At 32.4% G+C, this 22,348-nt stretch overlaps 3 protein-coding genes across 12 annotated transcripts, besides 5 other annotated features; 1 reads left to right on the top strand and 2 right to left on the bottom strand.

Moving 5' to 3' along the window:
- Positions 1-26: part of a mobile genetic element that runs on past the window's edge.
- Positions 27-222: 196 nt separating this feature from the next.
- Positions 223-8,590, bottom strand: Ephrin. Of its 3 annotated transcripts, none has more exons than NM_166771.2 (5): positions 8,174-8,590; positions 5,917-6,732; positions 4,700-5,010; positions 4,020-4,643; positions 223-3,366 (listed from the first exon to the last, which is right to left on the bottom strand). In NM_166771.2, exons 2-5 carry the CDS (start codon positions 6,594-6,596, stop codon positions 3,023-3,025), a joined length of 1,959 nt encoding a protein of 652 aa, NP_726584.1. In that variant the 5' UTR covers positions 6,597-6,732; positions 8,174-8,590; the 3' UTR covers positions 223-3,022. The 3 variants fall into 3 exon arrangements, with proteins under 3 accessions (NP_726584.1, NP_726583.1, NP_651927.1); NM_166770.2 differs by having other exon boundaries at positions 2,202-3,366; positions 8,379-8,590; NM_143670.5 differs by having other exon boundaries at positions 2,202-3,366; positions 8,482-8,590.
- Positions 3,674-3,742: a mobile genetic element.
- Positions 8,591-8,790: 200 nt separating the features above from the next.
- Positions 8,791-12,049, top strand: ND-49 (NADH dehydrogenase (ubiquinone) 49 kDa subunit). 2 transcript variants are annotated; one of them, NM_001272135.1, is made up of 7 exons: positions 8,791-8,810; positions 9,564-9,741; positions 9,812-9,936; positions 10,002-10,111; positions 10,169-10,370; positions 11,044-11,231; positions 11,289-12,049. In NM_001272135.1, the coding sequence occupies exons 2-7, from the start codon at positions 9,650-9,652 to the stop codon at positions 11,976-11,978; spliced, it is 1,407 nt and encodes a 468-aa protein (NP_001259064.1). In that variant the 5' UTR covers positions 8,791-8,810; positions 9,564-9,649; the 3' UTR covers positions 11,979-12,049. The 2 variants fall into 2 exon arrangements, with proteins under 2 accessions (NP_001259064.1, NP_651926.1); NM_143669.2 differs by lacking the exon at positions 8,791-8,810 and having other exon boundaries at positions 9,555-9,741.
- Positions 10,702-10,737: a mobile genetic element.
- Positions 12,050-13,087: 1,038 nt separating the features above from the next.
- On the bottom strand, positions 13,088-22,329 carry Pur-alpha (Purine-rich binding protein-alpha). Of its 7 annotated transcripts, none has more exons than NM_166769.2 (9): positions 22,045-22,122; positions 20,045-20,250; positions 19,934-19,973; positions 19,762-19,874; positions 19,525-19,627; positions 15,866-15,984; positions 15,683-15,804; positions 14,830-14,938; positions 13,088-14,744 (listed from the first exon to the last, which is right to left on the bottom strand). In NM_166769.2, exons 2-9 carry the CDS (start codon positions 20,063-20,065, stop codon positions 14,589-14,591), a joined length of 783 nt encoding a protein of 260 aa, NP_726581.1. In that variant the 5' UTR covers positions 20,066-20,250; positions 22,045-22,122; the 3' UTR covers positions 13,088-14,588. The 7 variants fall into 7 exon arrangements, with proteins under 7 accessions (NP_726581.1, NP_001259063.1, NP_001259061.1 ...); NM_001272134.1 differs by having other exon boundaries at positions 14,830-14,935; NM_001272132.1 differs by lacking the exon at positions 22,045-22,122 and adding an exon at positions 20,452-20,681 and having other exon boundaries at positions 14,830-14,935; positions 19,934-19,996.
- Positions 15,125-15,167: a mobile genetic element.
- Positions 17,426-19,459: a mobile genetic element.
- Positions 22,330-22,348: the final 19 nt, after the last annotated feature.

Genomic DNA, 22,348 nt, shown 5'->3' with positions numbered 1-22,348 from the left:
AGCATTGTAGTCCCCCGCGGCTATGATTAGAAGAATAAATAATAAGTAGAATAAATAAATAAATTGCAGTTGAAAGCGTATTGCTGGTGCGGAAGATTAAGAGGTGCAAGGTTATAAAAGTATTCATTTTTGGTTTTTTGCTTGGTGCTTTTGTAGCAATACCTACAAACTTTCATTTTAAGAACATGACCAAATTTGTGGTATTGTAAACTATATGTATGTACGTTGATTCAAAATTTTTTATTTTTATTAATATAATTAATGATCTGCTTGCCACATCGTCATTATTATCTTGGCTATTTGTTATGCTCACACAGTTTTTTTTCATATGCACTTATTTTACTCCTTAATATATGTATATACATATATATATATATATATATATGTGTATATATATATATATATATATATATATATATGGTTGCAGTATAAGAATTTTTTATTCAATATATTTTTCATTATCAAATCATTCGCTAATCATTCGGCATGTATGGTTTTAAATCATTATGTTTACAATTAATGTGTGCATCGTCATTGCTTTTTAAAAACGGAAACAAGAATTTAGATTTATGCTTTTCTTGCTTTTTCAGAAGAGTCAAATAAATCAAAACAAAACGACCAGCTATACTTAATATATTCAGTTCAAACACTAATTCAGAATAAAAATACTAATTTGTCTGTTTTGCTTTGCATGCACCTCTTACAAAAAACTATTTACGAGAAAGTTTTGGGCATGAAAATACTTTCGGTATGCCCTAATGGTGATGATGGTGTGGTCGGTGTGTTAAATCGAAATCCTTCCTTAAGAAATGAACAAAGGTATGTAGGCGTTAAGAAAAAAGTATTAAAAATGTATAATTCTTTTTACTGGTCAATAATATGATGATAAAGAATGTATGAAATATTGGATTTTATTTTTTGTTTAGCCACGTCCTTTATATTTTTAGAATGCTGCTCGCTTCTTAATCTGTATTAATGCAATCTGTGCTGAATGATTGTGTGTTATCCTAACGATTCTGTATATTATTCTGACTCTTGAATTATTATGATGATAGTTACGGTTCTATTGTATGAATCTAAGTATGGTGTATGTGTTGTTCCTTGTAAGTATGATATTAAGTAATTGATTGAGTAACAAGTACGGTCCGCATTAATATAATCCTGCCAAAGTAATAACAGCCTGTAATTCTAAAAAAATTTTTTTGTCGCTTTAAAGGCTTTTAATACATTGACAGAAAATTTTGGATTCAGGTCTAAGTGGAGCAATGCATATTTTTAAGGTATTCACTCATAAAATTGGACTGAATCTAGATGTCGGTTCCCACCGTTGGATCGTAATAAATTCGGTTTAGTGTTCAGGTTAGCTGTGGCAGTATGAGAATATAGTTTGCCCGTAAATTAATCAAAATTTCTTGGAGTTTAATAAACTTGTGTTTTTAAGGCTATGTTGCAGTAAATAAACCAGAAGTCTACACAAAATAAGCAAAACAGGACAAACACGACGAAGTTGCACAATATGGGTGTTATTTTTAAAATTAGTCGCGACAAAAGCACAGTTTTAGAACACACCCCACCGATAAAATATGTGATGTTTGATTCTGCCTATCTTCAATTATAATTTGCAAATAGTGAACTCGCTGTGGCAAATTATTTTAACCACATGTTTATACGAGTAAATTATACCCACTCTCACATAATCACGCCCTAAATAATTTAATTGTTTACTATATATAGACTATGTATATAAATTTTAACCTTTTTCACATAAAGGTAGCACAAGATGCCTCAATATATATTTTATAATTTAAGAAATTTTAATAATTCTTATTTTTCGATATATTTTAATTTTTAGTTATTTAAATTTACAAAGTTTATAACGTTTCACCTAAACATTTCTTGTATATAAGTATGTGAATGCTATATGTATTTACATATATATTTTATTTAAGGTTAAGAATCACTTCTCTATACTGCTTGGTTCATTTACAAAATAAAATTGTATTATTGTAAGGAAAACACAAAATAAAACAAAACAAAAAGAACATAAAACTTATAGTTGAGTTCTTTAAATTTCACCTTTACCATATTCAAAATACCTACCATAATTTGAAATATACACGAATGCATACTAAACACATACATAAGTTTCATTTGATCTTATACAATTACAATACTAATGCGTGGCAATCCGCATGCAATATGTCTTTAAATTACTAATGTTTTATTTACTACGTGTTTTTTAGTCAGCGATGCTAATTAATTTCAGTCGAAATATCCTTCGTACAGGATAACTAGTTTTGAAACAGTAATGGGATTTGTAATGGGAAATTGTAATTAAATTAATCCATTCCAAAGCCCTATGATTCTTTTGAAGTATATTTTAACTATACTCTTTGACATTTCCTTTAGTATGTCGGTAAGAAAAAAGAATGTCGGAATGATCATTTTAGCTAATAGACGCGAAGTCAGGTAAAAATATAGCTGTAATGATTTTGTATTTGCTACATCGCTTTACCATTTTTGGTTATAAATGGGAATATTTTATATTTCTGTTTCACGCATACCGCTATAAAAGCATTTTCGGAAAACCAGAAGGACACAATAAAAGAGAGGACAGAAGACACAGTGGCTAGGCAGTGTCAAGTGGCCTTTCGCATTAATCTGTTTTGAAATAGCATTCCTCTATCCTTTGACTTTTCTTAAACGATATTAGTTAGATCTAGACCACTAAATCTAAGTTTTAATGTACTTGATATATATAATTTCTTTACTTATTAATTCTATTTCACCTTTCTCCTTTCTTTCTGATCTATCATTTTAAATTGCGAGTCACAGTAACTCGTTCAATTGCAATTACATATCCAAATTAATATCATTTGATTCCAACCTCTCACACCTAATACTTTTATCACTGTTTATATAGCAATAGCCGGAGAAGAGTGACAAATATTTTTATGTGATATTGTTATTCTTTAAAATAACGTTGAACATTGGAACACAAAATCGAATGTTCATCAAAAATTCACCGGTCATATTCAATAGTGCCAGCATTCTGGTCAAACATCCCGTTCATAGAGGTCGCGGTGATTTCAACCATTCCAGGACTATATCGCTGCACCGTGGTTTGCAAAGTGATTTGAATAAGATAGTGAATGCCAAGAATTGCAATAGTGCTGACTAAAAATGATGCGCTTATCCAATATGAAGACAAATGGCAAGATTGAATAGATAGCAGTGGGAAAATTGATAAAATCCAGATCCATAAAGCGAAGATGTTACCATCCGATGTCGCAGCACCACTATTATAGGTCAGCTCTTCATTTTTTACAACCTCGTTGGGATGTTTGTTGTAATGATGGTGGTCATCTGAAAATATTTATTATAAATATTAAAAATATAAACAATATGAAGTATATTTTATATCGCAAACACAGTACAGCAATTTAGTCGAATGTTATGACTTTCAGATTCAGATTTAGATCGTTATGAACAATTTATAGTGTATACACTTGAAAAAATTTAAATAAAAATACTTTGAATCGGGCTATTTTATGTAAAGTGTTCAGTTTTTTCAGTTTTTCATGTGCTCTATGTGTTTCTTTATCTATATACCTTTTCTGATATTATAAATAACAAAATAAATCATTTGTATTACTAAAGTCATTTCGTCTGCCTGTGTGTCCGTATGAAAGTCGAATCTCAGGAACTATAAAAGCTAGAAAGTTGGAAATTGGCATGCAGATTCGATTAAAGGCAGACATAGGAAACAAAAAACATTAAAATCTCGTTTGTAACTTTCTTTAGAATTAAAAGACAGTTTTTCAGCTAAAATTTTTGTTTTAAAAAGCACTGGAATCGTGAAAATATTGGTTCTAAGTAGGAAATGTAATTTAGCAAATAAGTAACCGATTGCCTCAAAATAAAAACAGTTTGAATAGAGCGTACGCAAGGAGTACATTTTTGCCTGTAAGCTTCAAAAGTTCGCTCCTTTTGTGGATTTGGATGGGGCCATTACGTACCGTTTCCGTTAATATTACTGTTAGCATTACCCTTATGGGACGGATAGTTGTGTTGCGTAGGCACATTGTTTATCCGTATCCCAGTTTGGATGTGGTGATGTCCGGGATATGCTCCGTTTATTCCACCTCGCCCTGGTTGCAGCATATTAATGTTGCCATGAGCATGGCCAGGAGTTAATATTATTCCTCCACCACCAACAATTCCGGTTCCTACGGCATTAGTCCCTACATGATTACCGATTATGTTTGGCTGGATTGGAATCCGATTAAACTGATCAATGTTTGAATTAATAGTAGTTGGTATGCCATTTATATTGTTATTCCCGCTTAGTGGATTAATTGGAATTCCTGCCGACTGCGGTCCCCCTATAATTTGGCCTCCATTTATACCAATGTTGGTTCCAATAGCTATGTTATTGCCGTGGCTATTCACATGACTTTCATCATTATTCGCTATATTGACATTAATGGCTCCTCCGGTGTCTGTAACAGATTTAGAATTGCTTAGCGCCGTGGTTTTGTTGTTGTCCTCTGGGGCACAACACACTTTAAAGACGACTTTCATGTTATTTGTAGAGCATCGACCTCCAATTCTTCGATATAAATCATCCTTAGATGAAGTTGCTAAATAAATATTAAAAATATTATTTTTTAAATAGAAGGAATGCAAACGAACTCACAAATAAAGTAATAATCATTTCCAGGTAGGAACTCCAAGCCACCTGGCTGCGGTGTAAATGGCCGGAAAGTTATTGTAAAAAACATTAATTTCTGAGGTTTATCACATATAGCTATTACTCGCGGATCTGCATTTGTTATGCGACAAGTTTCATACTCCACTTTAGACACATTGTAAATTATGTATTTTTCAGTTTCGTTCTCAAAAGTCCCTGGCTCATATACTGGGCATATTATATGAACCTGATCGAACTCAAATGCAAGATTGCCTTTATTAACATCGATAATATGATCTGTGTTATCAATCCGAAATCTGTGGATATAAGAGTGCAATCAAATTACATTTTGTTTTGAGAAAGTCAGAAAACGATTTTCAATAAATAAGCGCAAATCGAAATACCAAATTTGGGCCAATTAATGTGCAAAACATCACACATAGTAACGATGAGCACTGAACGCGTAGGGTTCAAGGAACTACATATCATATATAATTTTAGATTTGGAAAATGCTGAAATAGTTCGCACAGAATAGTTTAAGCAACAGTTTATGAAAATGCTGAAGTTAACATTTTGAAAATGGAAAATTGGGTTGTTTTTATCTGATCTAGACTTTATTGTTTAATGCCTTGGCTACGAAAACGTGCATTTGTCTTCTGTTTTTGGGGTTTGTTGTCCGATTTTGGAAGTAACATTATCCTAACAAACTTAATGTCCCATTGCAATATGGATGGTATAGATGATATGGATATGTTTATATCGAGAAAGAGAAAACCAGACAAAATGAGTAGGCCATATATGCCCTGATGCGATTACCAAAAAAGTTACTAATCATGATCCTTAGGGATCAATGGGATCGCCTAATCATCGTCTGCTCACTTGCACAACAAATTATGACAATAGTTATTCTATCGAAAATGACTCATGTGCATTACTAATTGCTGGGAAAGTTTATAAAAGCCCAGCGTGTTTATACGCGACATTAGGGATTAATTTATCAATATATTATTGGCCAGCAGTCTTATTATTGGAAAGAAAATTTTATTTGAAATAACAAATCCCCTAAACGAATAATAATAATCCTCATACTACTGACTTAAAAACTGTAATAATTGTAATAAAACATAATACATTTGTAGAGAAAAATAAAAATCTACAATTTTTAACTTCAATAAAATTATAATACCGCTGCTTAAGTATACCACTATATTTGAGTACTTACATACTGTTCGATGTGTTCCAATGCATGTAAAAAGTCTTGGCGCAACTAGACATGGTGGAGAGCAAAACAGTTTCCATACAAATTAAAGTGAGCAACGTAACAAAGGATGTGGCACCAAACTTTGGAAATGGAATCATCATTTTGCATCTCATTGGCGATGGCTGAGGCGAAGATAACAAACAGTTTCTGTTCTTAATCCTCTTTTTACCAACAAAATGCCGTGATGCCTTTGATTCTATCCCTGCTTCCACCAGTACTGATGAATGCTTCTCGGGTGGTTGTCTTTTACTCGGTGAATAAAGCGGCTTGAGATTGTTAAAACCTTGAAACTTGCTTTTGCTCTTAGACTTTCGATGCATAGCTGGTTGCTGTTTATTCGTTGTCGTAAGCGCCTTATGTCGAATTTTTGGGATACTCTCAATACTTCCTGGCACGTACAGCTTAATGCTTAAAGGTTTTCCAGAGTATAGCTGAACTTTATGTTTCTCCTTTTGTTGCTGATGCCGGTGAGATTTGCAATTGGGGAAAGCTACTGGTGGATGTGAGTCTTCAAGCACTTTACTGGTAGTTAAGCGCCTCTTACATGCCAACATGCTCCGACGTTGACAACTGTCATGAATCTGAGACTTTGACTGGGTCCAGGAAACAGTAAGACGCAGTTGCTTTGATCGTTCTTGCATACCGCCAGCAATGTTTTCGATGTTAGATCGTTAGTAGCTTTCTTGCTAAATGCATACAATAAACCTCCGAAATAAGAATATGTTGACTGGCTACATCTACATCTGTGTCATTCCGCACCAAAGTGTCTTGCTCCATCTGCAATCAATAAAATAACAATTTTTACAACAAAACGCTGTAGCCGTGTACGAATTCTGGGCATAAAAAAAAAACACTGAAACTGCAGTGTAACTTGTAACATGATTTTCTCACTTTGGACGGTATAGTTACGAAGCGCACCAACAGACTAAAGACTACTATGCGGTTTGGTTGTTTACTTTACCCTTTAAAAGATTTCTTATAAATGAGTAAATTATATGTAGTGCGTTATAAAGTCAGGTGCAATTTAATTTTTGATGACAATAGTTAAATAATACAACTTTTGTGCATATATATCACTATATAAATATATATGCATATATAGGAACAATCCGAAAAAATTAAATTGAAAAGGCCGTTAAATTATTGTTTCTTTTTCATCTGTGATTTAGGTCTAGTATTCTTTTTAACGTAGACTTAGTTTTCACCTCTTCAAGATTAAATTTTGATACTGAAAATGAAATTGATATAATACCTAGGGTTCTTAGAAAATTTAACCCGACTTTTTTAGAGCGGAATTATACTTTTCAATTTATCTCGTCAAAAAGTTTACTAGGCAGTTAAAAAAGAAACAATACTTTAACGGCATTCTTTTTCGACCCGTATATGTATATGAACTACAAAATAAAAGGATTTCAACCTTCAATTCGAAGGTCGTTTGGCAAACGGAAAGAAAGACAAAAAATATATCGACATGGCTGTGTAAACTGATCAAGAATATGTGTTCTTCTATTGACATTTCCTCCTTTACTTCGTTGACAATCCTGACTGAAATTAGTTTACCCATTGCAAAATCTAACTACATATTATATCTACTCATTCTAAGCTTTGAGATCATTACGCGTTAACATTTTAATGTAACAGTAGCATATTATGCGTATTTATATTTTTATGTAAAGTTTATACAAGTTGATCTTTAAAACAAACAGCCTAAGACTGAGGGATCCTGTTTGCGCCGCGTTCGGCGGCAGTCGGCGAAATAAGCAGCTGTTAATGCTGATCAACAATATTTATATGTTGACTACCGCCACCTGACAGATTACGAGATTTTTAAAAGTACTTCGCTTTAACTTTGGAAACCGCCTAATTGATTTGATTCGACCCTGATTGATCAAAAATACTTATTTAACAGGCCGGCAAACCAATTATCAATTTAAGTGGGATACTACATTTTAATACATGTATGGTACATTTTCTATACAAACAGGGTTGGTAATGGCTTGGCGAAATATTAATATATTTTTTAACATTCATAGTCATAAACAATCAACATGGCATAAGATCAACAATATATAGCGGATCTGCAGTTCTTGACATTCAATTTATAACGGAACAATCAATATATTTCTTAAAAATTGTATGTTTAAGTGATAAAACATCCCAACAGCATTATACAATTACATATGTATGTATACACCAAAAGACATTTCTGTATACATACACAGTGACGACACACTCTCCGAGGAGACAGAAGAAACTCTATATATACACAAACATCTTACTCTCGGGGAAACATTCTTATTCGATACGATTAACAATCCGGTACAAATATGTTGGTATAACATAGTTGACATATAAAAACACAAAATATACATATATGCCCATAACACCGTCTTCCTTTTTTGGTACATCTTTTTCAAAATTACATTTTCACATGATTAAAAATTGTTCCAAACAGGTTTTTGTCTGAAGAGAAATACTCGAAAACAGCTCATTTAAATTAGTTTTTTCTACACTTGGACTACATACAAGAATTATTTATATAAATACTGTAGAGCTAGAGCTATAAAAAAAACTTGTTTAGAGCTGGAACAAAAAACGATGTTTACTTTAACTTTCGATGTATAAAGAAACTTAAGGGCATCGATAATTTTACAAATCAATCGATAGCGATTTTTTTCCAAAGGCCCGTATAATCTTATAATATAAGTCAAATGGTTTGGTTTTTTTTTTTTTTTTTGAATTTAACATATGCGAATTTCTACTATAAGTAATATTCACAGTAAAAACCATACCATATTGATAGGAAACTGTCTTATAAAGATTTTATTTGACATTTGTTGTAGCAGAACCATTATGTAAGTTCCTAGTAAATTTTTTAGCTAGGCTTAAGCACTATTTTATGTTTTAAGAATAATTTTATAATTATTAAAATTTATCTATTACCCGTGTCGAACCTATTTTGATTGGTGTAAGAAGTTTGAAACCCAGTGAAAGAGTTAAGAATTTGAAGTAAATATATATATGGTCAGTATCAAGAGCCGAGTCAGCACTACCGTCTGTCCGATCATCCGTTTTTACGTTACTATCTCTTAGCACCGGTTCTTGACTGCATAAAATTTTTGTTCAAGTTAAAAGAGTTTTCATAATTTTGTTTTCTTAAGTTTAGTCATCGGACGAAAAGTCCAGAAATCAATTGTTAATTAAAGAATTTAAATAGTTTCGTTGTTTTTAGTCATTAAATGTCCACATTCGCTCTGCTGAGATACTGCTAAGATATATAAGTTTAGCCTTGCAGAAGCTATCATTATTATCTCTAGTAATTATATTTTTATAGTGCTCCATTAACGCAAAATTCGCTTCATTGGGATGATGTAAAATTCAGGTCTTCGAAAAATTAATTGCAATTATTGTTTATAACATTATATAAAGATAAATAAAAACTTGGGTAAACGAGCAGGATGACAAAGTGTGTAATATATATAAGGGAATTTATGTGTTTTGCACTTCATTTTCATGAAGCAACAACCTGCGATATATTATTGGTGTAAATAGTATATAAGCTGTACGAGATTCGGTGTTTAAAGTAATTTTCGATATTTTTTGGATAGAATTCCGATTGCGGATAACTATTTGGTTGTATTAGATTCCTGAATTGTTACTAAAGAAACATAAATAGAGGAATTTGACTATCAGGATGGCCAATATAATGAGAAGAACGTTGATTCCTGGACTTTCACACTTGAGGCTGCGGCCACAACTTGTTGCAGCTGGATCGGCCGCGTTAACGTAAATAGTAAATGCTTACATAATTCGAATATATCATTTATATTTGTCCAATTGGAAACTCGTTGTTTAGTTCTCAGGAGACGCGACGGGGAGCAGCCAAGTGGTATCCAGACCCTGAGTTCATGAAGCAGTTTAGCGGCCCGGTGATGTATCCAGACGAGGTCACATCACTTTGGACAGTGCCACCATGGAACAGTTAGTTGGTAACCCAATATTAAACTGACCCTTGAACTAATCGCTTGACTTACCTCCTCTACTAGGCAAAGTAACGCCTGTCGAAAAGTCGGTGCGTAATCTGACCTTGAACTTCGGCCCACAACATCCCGCCGCCCACGGAGTCCTTCGTCTTGTGCTGGAGCTGGATGGAGAGGTTTAAGCTGTTAATCGACCACAGGTCTTGTGTAAATTAAAACCTCTGTTATTGCAGACCGTTATGCGTGCCGATCCGCATATTGGGCTGCTGCACCGTGGGACCGAAAAGCTCATAGAGTACAAGACATACACCCAGGCATTGCCGTATTTTGACCGGCTGGACTACGTCTCGATGATGTGCAACGAGCAATGCTACTCTCTGGCTGTAGAAAAACTCCTTAATATTGATGTGCCTCTCCGTGCTAAGTACATTCGAAGTAAGAATACAAAGTAATTTTCTCTTGCTCTTGACTTTGTAGTCATTAAGAAGATTTCAATAGTTTCGCTTTTTTAATATATGTATATATATATTATAATTTAGCATTGTCACCATCGCCATAAATCTTACGCAACAAAATCTTTTTAAAAGTTCTATTTAATTTTTGATTACCAAAAAAAAAATATTTTAAATTTGGGTTTGATTATTAAAATTATTTTAATCTAAAATTTAAAGTGAGATGAAAAAGTACCCACTATTTTTGGCACTGAAAATTGTTTTTCTTGTACAAAAATATATTAAAACCAATGGTTCGTGTAGTTCTTGTCTCTCAAACCAAAGACACTAGAATAATTCTAGTGTCCTTGCTCAAACCATGTAACATACATATTTCGAAGCTTGAAAAATGAGCCAAGATATCAGGGTAATATAAAAGATAATTAGAAGAGACTATAAATTATATTCTTTTCTGGGAAAACTGACTTGCAGCGCTCATTGGTAGGACGGTATGAATTTACGGTCTTATCGAATTAATGATCGTCGGACCGCTTGAAGAATTTTAGCCAGCCAAATATAAATTGATCGAAAAAAATAACTTTTTGTCACCACTTCTTCACCATTCACTAAAATTGTAAATTTGTAATAATTATGTGAAATTGTTATTTTTTGCGCAGCTCTCTTTGCCGAGATTACTCGTATTCTCAATCACATTATGGCCGTCGGAACACATGCCTTAGATGTTGGTGCTCTAACGCCATTTTTTTGGCTATTCGAGGAGCGAGAGAAAATGATGGAATTCTATGAGCGAGTTTCTGGTGCCCGAATGCATGCTGCCTACATACGTCCTGGCGGGGTGTCATTGGTAATGCATTCGCATGAATATTGAAAAATAATTTAATTGTCTTACGTTGTATGTCAGGATATGCCTCTTGGTCTTATGGACGATATCTATGAGTTTGCATCAAAGTTTGCTGAGCGGTTGGACGAAGTGGAGGATGTGTTAACTACAAATCGAATCTGGGTGCAGCGGACCGAGGACATTGGGATCGTAACTGCAGAAGAAGCTTTGAACTATGGCTTCAGTGGAGTTATGTTGCGTGGATCTGGCATAAAATGGGATCTTCGAAAGCAGCAGCCGTACGATGCCTATAATTTGGTAAACTTTGATGTTCCCATCGGCACCAAAGGGGACTGCTACGACCGATATCTTTGCCGGGTCGAGGAAATGCGCCAGTCATTACGAATTATTGATCAATGCCTAAACCAAATGCCTGCTGGAGAAATTAAAACGGATGATGCCAAGGTGGCGCCTCCGTCACGGTCCGAAATGAAGACATCCATGGAGGCACTTATTCACCACTTCAAGTTATTTACCCAAGGATATCAAGTTCCACCCGGGGCAACATACACGGCAATAGAGGCTCCGAAGGGCGAGTTTGGAGTTTACCTTATATCAGATGGGTCCAGTCGTCCATACCGGTGCAAAATCAAAGCTCCAGGGTTTGCTCACTTGGCAGCTTTAGAGAAGATTGGAAAGCAGCACATGCTAGCCGACGTCGTTGCAATAATTGGAACTTTGGATGTCGTATTTGGGGAGATAGACCGTTAGTTGTTTTTAGAGAATGTGTGTCTTCTCTGTACGAAACTGCTTAAATATATAAATATAAATACGTTCAAAATAAAATAAATTATTTGCATTTTAATTACTTGTAAAGTTGGTAAGAGGTTAAACGAAGTTTTTCCTCTGTTATCGTTATCTCTGGAACTAAAAACATTAAAATTAAGACTAAGCATGCATAATCTACTAACGCCAATGCCAGTGCTAAGAACTTCACAAACCCACGCACATTTTTAAAAAAATGTTTGATGAAAATGAGTTATCTCCAATCCCAATATACCTAAAAATTAAATGATGAATATATGGTATTAGAAATTTTAAAATTGGGGCTGATAGGTATGTTAGAGAATAACATCACCCACAAAAATTATTAAAAATACACGTAGACTCGCCTTATTCGTTTCGACACTCTGTTTAAAAGACTGGAAAATGTTCGGATCTGATTCTACCACTATTGAAAAAACCTGCTAGCCTACCGAGAAAGTTGTAGCTACTTTTCTTTATTATAATATACATATATATTTTTCTACACCTATTACTTTAGGAACAGAATACCATATCATAATATATACATGTATCATTGACTCGTGCTCAAATGGTATTTACGCTTTTAAACGAATTGTGTCTAAATACAAAATATAAAAAACGTATTACCAGCACCAAACTATCACCAGGTTTAATGTGAAATGCTTGGTTGGGAAAATACATATTTTGCTAGAGTGGGTATTTTTTAGTCGTACATGTTATTAGTACATATCATATTAGTACATATTCAGTACTTAAAATCACCAATAAAAAGTCAAAGCGAAAAATGGAAATTTTAGCGTAAACCGAAAAAAATCATAGAAATTTCGACCAACCTTTTACATTTCATTTTACGAATTTAATATACAATATTGGATTCTAAAGATCCCACACAGCAAATTTTGGACTCTAAATCGACTGCTAGGATGAATAAAAAGCCATAAATTTCAATGTCTTCGAAAAAAGGGCAACACTGTAATCTATCGGGCTATCTTAGTAGATTTTCAATACGGCGGCATTCGAACACTCTTAGCCCGACTGTGCAAACTTAAAATAAAATCCAAAATTCTAAATTTGTTAAAATTCAACTTTATTTCCATGTTATATTCACAAAACTCTTACAATACTTGTATTTTTGCAAACAACATTTAAGTTAACTACATATTATGTTGAATCTCTGTAACATCTTGCTTACATTTGACAGATAATTATAAAGATTTTGTGTTTATAGTCTGATTAATATCGACTCTAGTATGGAAATTTGTAGGACTTTCGGATGCTTTAGTTTCAATAGAATTATAGTAAATTAAATTATTTTTATATTTCATCTAGTAAACTAGCTTTCGATTATATGAATAAAATCATAAATTTATTTGTGAGAGCGAATACATTTATTTTTTTTCTCTCTTTATTGAACCCAAATTCTGATAAATTTCAATACTTAATAATTAGTACAGCTAATTTATTACTTAGCATACCCAATCTGTACACGATATTCCTTTATGGAAATTTATCCGGTATGTGCTTGTGTTGCGCTTTCGATCTATGTTGTTATTTTGCTATGCATGTTCATCGTACTTAGTAAGTTTTTATTCTACGTGATCACATGAAACTTTTGTTTTAAAAACGAGTTTAGGAGTTACTTTAATTTGTATTATTATATATATAACATATTATTCCTAGAATCTTTAACAATTTTTCTTAATTTGTCAAAGATATTTCAAATTACATTAACATTAGTTAATTGTGGCATAACCCATCAACTTTATGAATACATTTAATGAGAAGTATGACCCTAGGTGACACAAATTATCAATTTTAAATCGAAAGTAAGTTCTATATATATTTAAATTTACAACAGAAATGGCACTAATTATTAATTTCCACCGAAAGTCATTATTGGGAGTGTGTGTAATTGTTTTGCCTTATATATGAACTTCTTTTTTTACTGGGTTTAAAAGCGTGCGAAACATCGATTGTTATCGTTAACTGCTCATTATCAGTAGATTTCCGCTATTCCCTATTCCTCCACGTAAATGATAAAAAAAATAAATAACATAATGAATCAAAGAGATTAATAATTCTTTAAAAGAAAATTAATTTTGTTGTTCATTTCAGGTTGATTAAAATCAAACTAAATTAAAACTTTGTGCCAAACAGATTGATCGATTGATATGAATATTTGGTGAGTTCCAAAAACAAATAAAACAGGCTTTCTATTTCCACTTGTAAGACAAATCCAACAAGTCAATGAATAAATTAAATTTTCTTGCACTAAGTAGAAGCTAAACAGCCAGCCAAAAAAGGACATTTAGAGTTCAAAATGGATTTTAAGAGTTAATTTTCTCTAATGTAACTCTAACTAATTTATATATAGAATTTATAGAATACTAAAACATATTGGGCTAAATGCTACAAAATAAATATATTTGTTTGTCATTAAGCTTAATTAGTCGCATGATTTAGAATTTAGCCATGTCAGACATTACAAGCTTTACATATATTGGTTGGTCAATCGCCATTAAAAATTTTATTTTCGCGCCTTCTTATATAACTTAGTAAATCACGGTATGTTGTTTATTTAAGACTATTTGAAGATGTAGGTAAGTTAATTTCGGCAGTAATTGAGTCGGACGATTTTTTCATTTTCTCGCAATAATCATTAAAAATATCTCGAAAGCGAATCCAACATTTCTCTGGAATAGTTATCGAAGTCCGGAAGTTATTTTTCACCTTGAAGTTTTAAAATACAAATAAATAATACAATAAATGCGAATGCTGTATATAAATATAGAAATATTTTGGTATATTTTTATACTTCGCTTATCCGCATGTACACTCCTCGATTATTTTGTCCGATATCAAAATAAAAATTTTTATTATCCACCTTCATGTGTCGCTCTTCCGGTAAATCTCCTTTAAACCTGCTGAAGAAAAGAGTATCAATTAGTATTCGGGCAAAGGGCAGAACCGTATTAATCCTTTTAGAATCGAACTATTTGGTCACAAATAACACAGAAATATTAAATTCTGCTACCTTTTGCCTGATAGAGAAAGAAAATAGCCAATGTATAGTTACTCATAAATATATGTTATGTCAACTATGCTCGAAACTACAGTCGAGTTCCACGACTATCAGATAAGCGTTACTCAGCTCAGGGAGGAAGAAATTTCTAAATTTTTAAAAGATCGATTGGCCCATCGGGCAATGTTAAAAAAATCTGATATTTTACATTTTCAAATTTCTCTTGCAAATTTTATCCATAACGCTCTTATTAGCTGTGAGACGGGTCGAAAAAATCGACCATGCCAATCTAAATTGTTTTTTTTTATTCGTGATATGCCTAATAAAGTTCGACTGTTTTTCACATTACGTAAACAGTCCAATATCATAACAATTCCTATCCTATGCCGATTTTTGTTTTAGACAATTTTTGTGGCGTCCAAGATTGTACTATTTTGCCATTTTCTCTCTTGTGAACGTTATTATAATTTTATTGGTGAGTGAAGATTTCAGAGATTCACATTTTCCGGACGAATATTCTAGAAAAAGTAAATCTTAAAATATCCGTAAGCTACTACTCCGATGTTCTGATTTCGACAAAATAAAACTGAGAACTTTTGTTCAAGACTCTGATTTTTTTGTTTAGATATATGTAGATATACTTTACCCTCCATCATTAGCTCCAAACTCTTCTAACAAATCTGTAAGAGCGTCACGAAACTCGATCATGCCTTGAGCCGGTAAAGCGATTTGAGATCTAGGCCCCCCTCTTGTTATTGTTTGCGATACCTAAAAAAGGAAAAGTTTATAAAATTGTACAAAGCACAAATTTTAACTGTAAACATTTTACCCGTAAAAATCGGCCACGCGCATTTTCTTTTAAGTCCAAGTAATACCTTCTGTAATCTTTTATCATCATTTCAGATTTAAGTTTACCATCTTCCGGCAAATTGTCGGTGTTTGGTGGACCTGTGTATTATCCAAAAATTCTTTACCAACATATGTATTTATCAAAGCATCCAACACTGCTAAAAAATCTCTATTACCCTTTACATAAAAAGCCATAAAATCAGCTCTTTTTCGAAAGCAAGAATCCGATAATCTTTTGCAAATTACATTTTTCGCAGTTTGTTTGTGTGTTTGCACCAATACGTTATTTTGTTGTCTATGAAACAATTAATCGGTGTGCCACAGAAAACATAGAATAAACATAAAGCACTACTAATCTAATGATAAGTTAAAAAATTAAGCATTGCATATAAAAACACTGATTCCTGCGGAATGAAAACGCCTGTAAGCTAGGTCGTTATGTTGACAGGACAGAATGGAACTTAATAAAAAAAAAGGATGAGGAGGGAGCTCAACCCTTTGGAAAGTCCTCTCTTTAAAGCAGTAGTTGTTTTTAACTATTTTGTATTTAGTTTATTGATGAATATGATCGCCTGTATAAATGGATCAGATTATCTTTCATCTAAGATACTACCGCCCGGATCTTCACAATTGCTAACAGTCCTGCTAAGGCGATTCATAGCTTAAGGTTATAGAGAGTTGAAGAAAGTTGTTACCGTCTTTCACCTTAAAGTAATTTTTCCAAAGTTATAGTTTAATAGTTTAGTCTCTGAAATTAGTTTTAACATAATTTATCAGTCATCAAAGGTAGCCTTTTTACAAATGCAGAACCATTAATACTGTCTTATGAGCTTAAAAAATTCGAGAAGAAGAAAAACATCCCTATAAAAAATAAATATTCATAAACAGGTTCACTATTGTTTTATTATTATACAAAAGGTATTTAGCTATTGTAAGTGCGAAACAAATGCAAAAAGCCCCAAAGCTAGTCTGGCAATTAGTCTACTTAAGAGATTGAACAGGAGGTGATATTTCTTTTTTAAATAACTTTTAATGGGAAATGATATAGCGTGGGTGTTTCTTGTTCAGGTAGTTTTTCTTTCTATGTACTTTTTATATACATACATATACACTAATATCTAATATCTAATATATAGATATATATAGATTTATATACATACATATACACTAATATCTAATATCTAATATATAGATATTAGTGTATATGTATGTATACAAAAAGTACATAGAAAGAAAAACTACCTGAACAAGAAACACCCACGCTATATCATTTCCCATTAAAATATACCCTTATACGCAAGAAGTATACAAAATTTGTTTAAATGGATCTGGTAGCACCGCTAATAAAAAAAAAATAAATTCAGAGCCATTCGAACGTGCATGCTATATTATGAATGTATATATGTTAACATTTATAACTTGCTATTTTTTTTTTTAAATATATTAAAAACTTGTGTTCTTTAACTAACTAACTTTAACTTTAACTAACAGACTTTAAAGAATACAAAAACCATTTAATATAAATTGAATGGTAAAGTTTAGCTCAAAGAAGCTGGGTTCGGAAAAATCGAATTTTTGAAATTTGAAAGCTGGAATCGTTTGCCCATTTTTTGCCCATGTTTGCCCACCAATTAGTTTTTTTTGCCCACGTCCAGTTTTTGAGATATAAATTTTCGAAAATCAAAAATTTCGCTTTTTTCAATTTTTTTTTAATCACAATAACATCGTTTGCCCACGTTTGCCCACCCTTTAGAATTTTGAAAAAATGTATACTTTAGAAAATATAAGGCTTTAAAGTTTACCTCGGTCTAATCAGAGAGTAAATCGTTTGCCCATCTCTTAAAACCAAATATAATCAACAAAAAACGTTTGCCCAACCATTATTATTAGTTTTTATCGTTTGCCCACCCTTTAAAAAACCTTTAACAAACATTTTTTTTCGATTGCCCACACTTAAAATACAACCAATTTCGTTAGCCCACCTCTTTAAAATAAAAATTTCCAATAAAAAACGTTTGCCCACCATTTAAAACTAAATAATTTCGATTGCCCACCTTTTAAAACTAAATTATTTCGTTTGCCCATCCTTTAAAATTCATTTCTAACGTTTGCCCACCCTTTAAAAATAAATTATTTCGTTTGTCTATTCTTTAAAATTAATTTTTAACGTTTGCCCACCCTTGAAAATTCATTTCTAACGTTTGCCCACTCTTTAAAAATAAATTATTTCGATTGCCCACCTTTTAAAACTAAATTATTTCGTTTGCCCATCCTTTAAAATTAATTTTTAACGTTTGCCCACCCTTTAAAAATAAATTATTTCGTTTGCCACCCTTTAAAATTGGTTTTTTTCGTTTGCCCACTCTTAAAACTAAATAATTTCGATTGCCCACCTTTTAAAACTAAATTATTTCGCTTGCCCATCCTTTAAAATTCATTTCTAACGTTTGCCCACTCTTTAAAAATAAATTATTTCGATTGCCCACCTTTTAAAACTAAATTATTTCGTTTGCCCATCCTTTAAAATTAATTTTTAACGTTTGCTCATCCTTTACAAATAAATTATTTCGTTTGCCCATCCTTTAAAATTCATTTTTAACGTTTGCCCACCCTTTAAAAATAAATTATTTCGTTTGCCCACCCTTTAAAATTGGTTTTTTTCGTTTGCCCACTCTTTAAACTAAATAATTTCGATTGCCCACCTTTTTAAACTAAATTATTTCGTTTGCCCATCCTATAAAATTCATTTTTAATGCAAACGAAAGAAACAAATTTTAAAGGGTGGGCAAACGAAATAATTTATTTTTAAAGGGTGGGCAAGCGTTAAAAATGAATTTTAAAGGATGGGCAAACGAAATAATTTAGTTTTAAAAGGTGGGCAATCGAAATTATTTATTTTTAAATGGTGGGCAAACGTTAGAAATTAATTTTCAAGGGTGGGCAAACGTTAAAAATTAATTTTAAAGGATAGGCAAACGAAATAATTTATTTTTAAAGGGTGGGCAAACGTTAAAAATGAATTTTAAAGGATGGGCAAACGAAATTATTTAGTTTTAAAAGGTGGGCAATCGAAATTATTTATTTTTAAATGGTGGGCAAACGTTTTTTATTGGAAATTTTTATTTTAAAGAGGTGGGCTAACGAAATTGGTTGTATTTTAAGTGTGGGCAATCGAAAAAAAATGTTTGTTAAAGGTTTTTTAAAGGGTGGGCAAACGATAAAAACTAATAATAATGGTTGGGCAAACGTTTTTTGTTGATTATATTTGGTTTTAAGAGATGGGCAAACGATTTACTCTCTGATTAGACCGAGGTAAACTTTAAAGCCTTATATTTTCTAAAGTATACATTTTTTCAAAATTCTAAAGGGTGGGCAAACGATGTTGTTGCAATTAAAAAAAAAAATTGAAAAAAGCGAAATGTTTGATTTTCGAACATTTTCGAACTTTTTCGAAAATTCTTATCTCAAAAACTGGACGTGGGCAAAAAAAACTAATTGGGCAAAAAATGGGCAAACGATTCCAGCTTTCAAATTTCAAAAATTATATTTTTTCCGAACCCAGCTTCTTTGAGCTGTAAAGTTTTCGTATTTAAAATAATATTGATAAAAATAAACATTTTACAATGGGACTGTATATACCTAGAGAAGCGTAGTAATCGCTAAATGAGGATAAATGGTCACGAAATTCGGCTGCAGTTGAAAGAGCCAAGTAAATTTGACTTCGTCTACCATCAGCGCCAATCTGAAATTTTTAAAGCTGTTATACATAACGTTCCATGGTTGTGAATTTTATCAAAAGGTGCTGTTATACAAATCAAACAAAAGCTTTTCTTTATAAAATAGAAGTGATAACAAAATTCTAATCAGATGATTTACCTCAGCAACCTTTATAAAACGGCCTCTTCTATTTTGTTTTACATCCAAATAAAATCGTTTAGATTGTATTTGCAACATTTTCGTAGCCAATTCCTGTTCGACGCCGCTTCCTCCTGACGCGAAAGAATGTGACGTGTTCAGATAGTATAAATTATACATGTGGCATTTTTACCTTTAGCAGAAGAATCGAAGTCGTTCCTACTTGAGGAACCCTCCATATTTGCAACATTATATTCTAAAATATGGAAGTTGTTATATATTTATTAATATGCGGCTCACTTACTTGATCCTGAGATGCCATCATCTCCACTTCCCAAATCGGACATTACGAGACCACCTATTTATAAAATCTCGAAGCTTGGTAGATAGTTACGCTTCCTTCCTTTTCAGCGACACACTTTTAATGTTACACTACTCTTGTGCCTCAACACGACAGCATATAGTTAATAGTATAACCATTCTTTTTGTCCGGTGTACAACATTCCCCTGCTTTAAATATAATATAGATAATTATGATTAATATCGTAGAGTAGCAGCACAGCAGCTGTGTTTGTTTTTTTTTCTGTAAATTCGTTTTTGTTTACTAACTTCCTTTAATACCTAAATCATATGAGTAAATTTCGTAGGATCTAATTTTGGCTACATAGAATAAAAATATACCGACCTAACAATCTTACCTATAGTACCTACCATATTGTATGTTAATATACATACATATATCCTGCCAAAACATATCACAGTGGACGAAAGTCCTCGTAGTGACGTTGCGCAGCAAGATAGTGTCCAAAGGCGACAACTATATATGTATGTACATGATGAAATGCATATGCAGATGCAAAAACTTAAGGGCTTGCATCCAAGACCATTACATGTGTATATCGTTCGGAAGAGAAGCGGTGAAAGTGAAAATACTATACTATTTTAAAATTGTAAGCCGCGTTCCCAAAACGATCACAGCATAATATATTTTTTTTAATATTCTACGTGCTTTCTCGGAACACTTGCATGAAAGGCCAGCGAAATATATTGATAAATGGTGTCGAGTATACTTCAGATATTATAGTTTCCTAGTTGAATATAAAATAATTTTTCGTTATAAAAGTACAAATCAGAATTTTTGTATATTCGTTTTTGTTCAATCGTCAGAAGTTAATACCTCGTTAGTTGTTTTTGTTTAATCATGCTGTGACGCCAAGATCTATCTAAAGAGTTACAAATATACATGTAAATATGTATGTATATATTCTTGTTCAGGATGGCATGAATTAATTTTTACTTTTTACATTAAAATTTATTAAAATTCATAAAGCTTGTAAAATGTTCAATGACCTTTAGCATTAAAATGTATATTGATGTAATTTTTCTTTACTTATTTTGAAAAGATTTTATTCACTTTTAGTTTGAAATTTCTTTTTACCAAACGGTATTAATTTAAACAATAAGAAGAATCCGTATAGACATATGTACATAAGTAAAGTCATAGGACGTAACGTACATATAAATGTAAATGCATATATAAATATATATATTATGTACATATTTATATATATATGTACACACATATATGCACATACATACACTTTGAACATGTCTACTTTTTTCCAAACTGCTTATAACGTTCTTGTACATACATAAATAAATAATTTTTCCAAGGCATTATATTTATCTGGCAATAAATTATGTGTAATTCCCTGTCAATTGAGTGAACTACCAGTCCAGGAATTCATAAATTTGTATAAACAAACTAATATCCCGTTAAGTACAGGAATTAGATGTTTACATTGCATGAGTACGTGTTTGACATGTATCAGCTGTTCACCATCGCATTCGTTGAATTGATTCGACTACCCAAGAAAACAGTTTCAAGGTTTTTGCATGTGTACATATGTATGTATGTATGTATGCCACTACGGGTAAAACCATTTTACACACACAATTTGAACTTAGCAAGCTGATTTTTGTATACATATTCATCTAATACGAGCGAATACGGGAACTCAAACTTGAATTCAACATTGTCATAAAACAGTTTATGTAATAAATTGGGAAAATGTGCACCAAATACGAAAGGTGGGAACTTTTTAAATGGAGCTTCCAAAAGTACACATATTAGCAATGCACACTTAAAAATATATGTAAGTGCTCATGAAAGGAGTGCTAGAGCCAACTGCAAATAAATGGAGGAGCTTTATACTGTTTCCTACTGCAACACTGGGTATTTTTACTCTAGCACTTAAGTTCTTAAACTTAAGTCCAGGAAGAAAAAAATTATAAAAAACGTACAACATCTACACACACACGCACTGCCCCTTACAAATGACATCGACACTCCCTTATTTTATTTGTTCGTCGGATAAAACTGAAAATTCGTAGGTTCAGAACGGAGGGGAATGGAGCCCAAAAGAGCTGAAATACCTTAACGCCTTTGTAGGAAGACTGATGCAAATCCGAGTTTTGGAGTGTTTTTGAGTCACAGCGAAAGCTTGAGCATGTTGTACAGTCAATGTTTATGTGTAGATTGAGTAAAATGGCCTAGTTTGATTTGATTTGACTAGCCATCCAAAAGGAACGCTCGATCTATGTACGT

This window comes from Drosophila melanogaster, chromosome 4 (genome assembly GCF_000001215.4).
Source record: "Drosophila melanogaster chromosome 4".
Taxonomy (NCBI): Eukaryota; Metazoa; Arthropoda; class Insecta; order Diptera; family Drosophilidae; genus Drosophila; species Drosophila melanogaster.
Note: the sequence above shows the minus strand (reverse complement) of the source record. Positions and strands in the feature narration are given on the sequence as shown.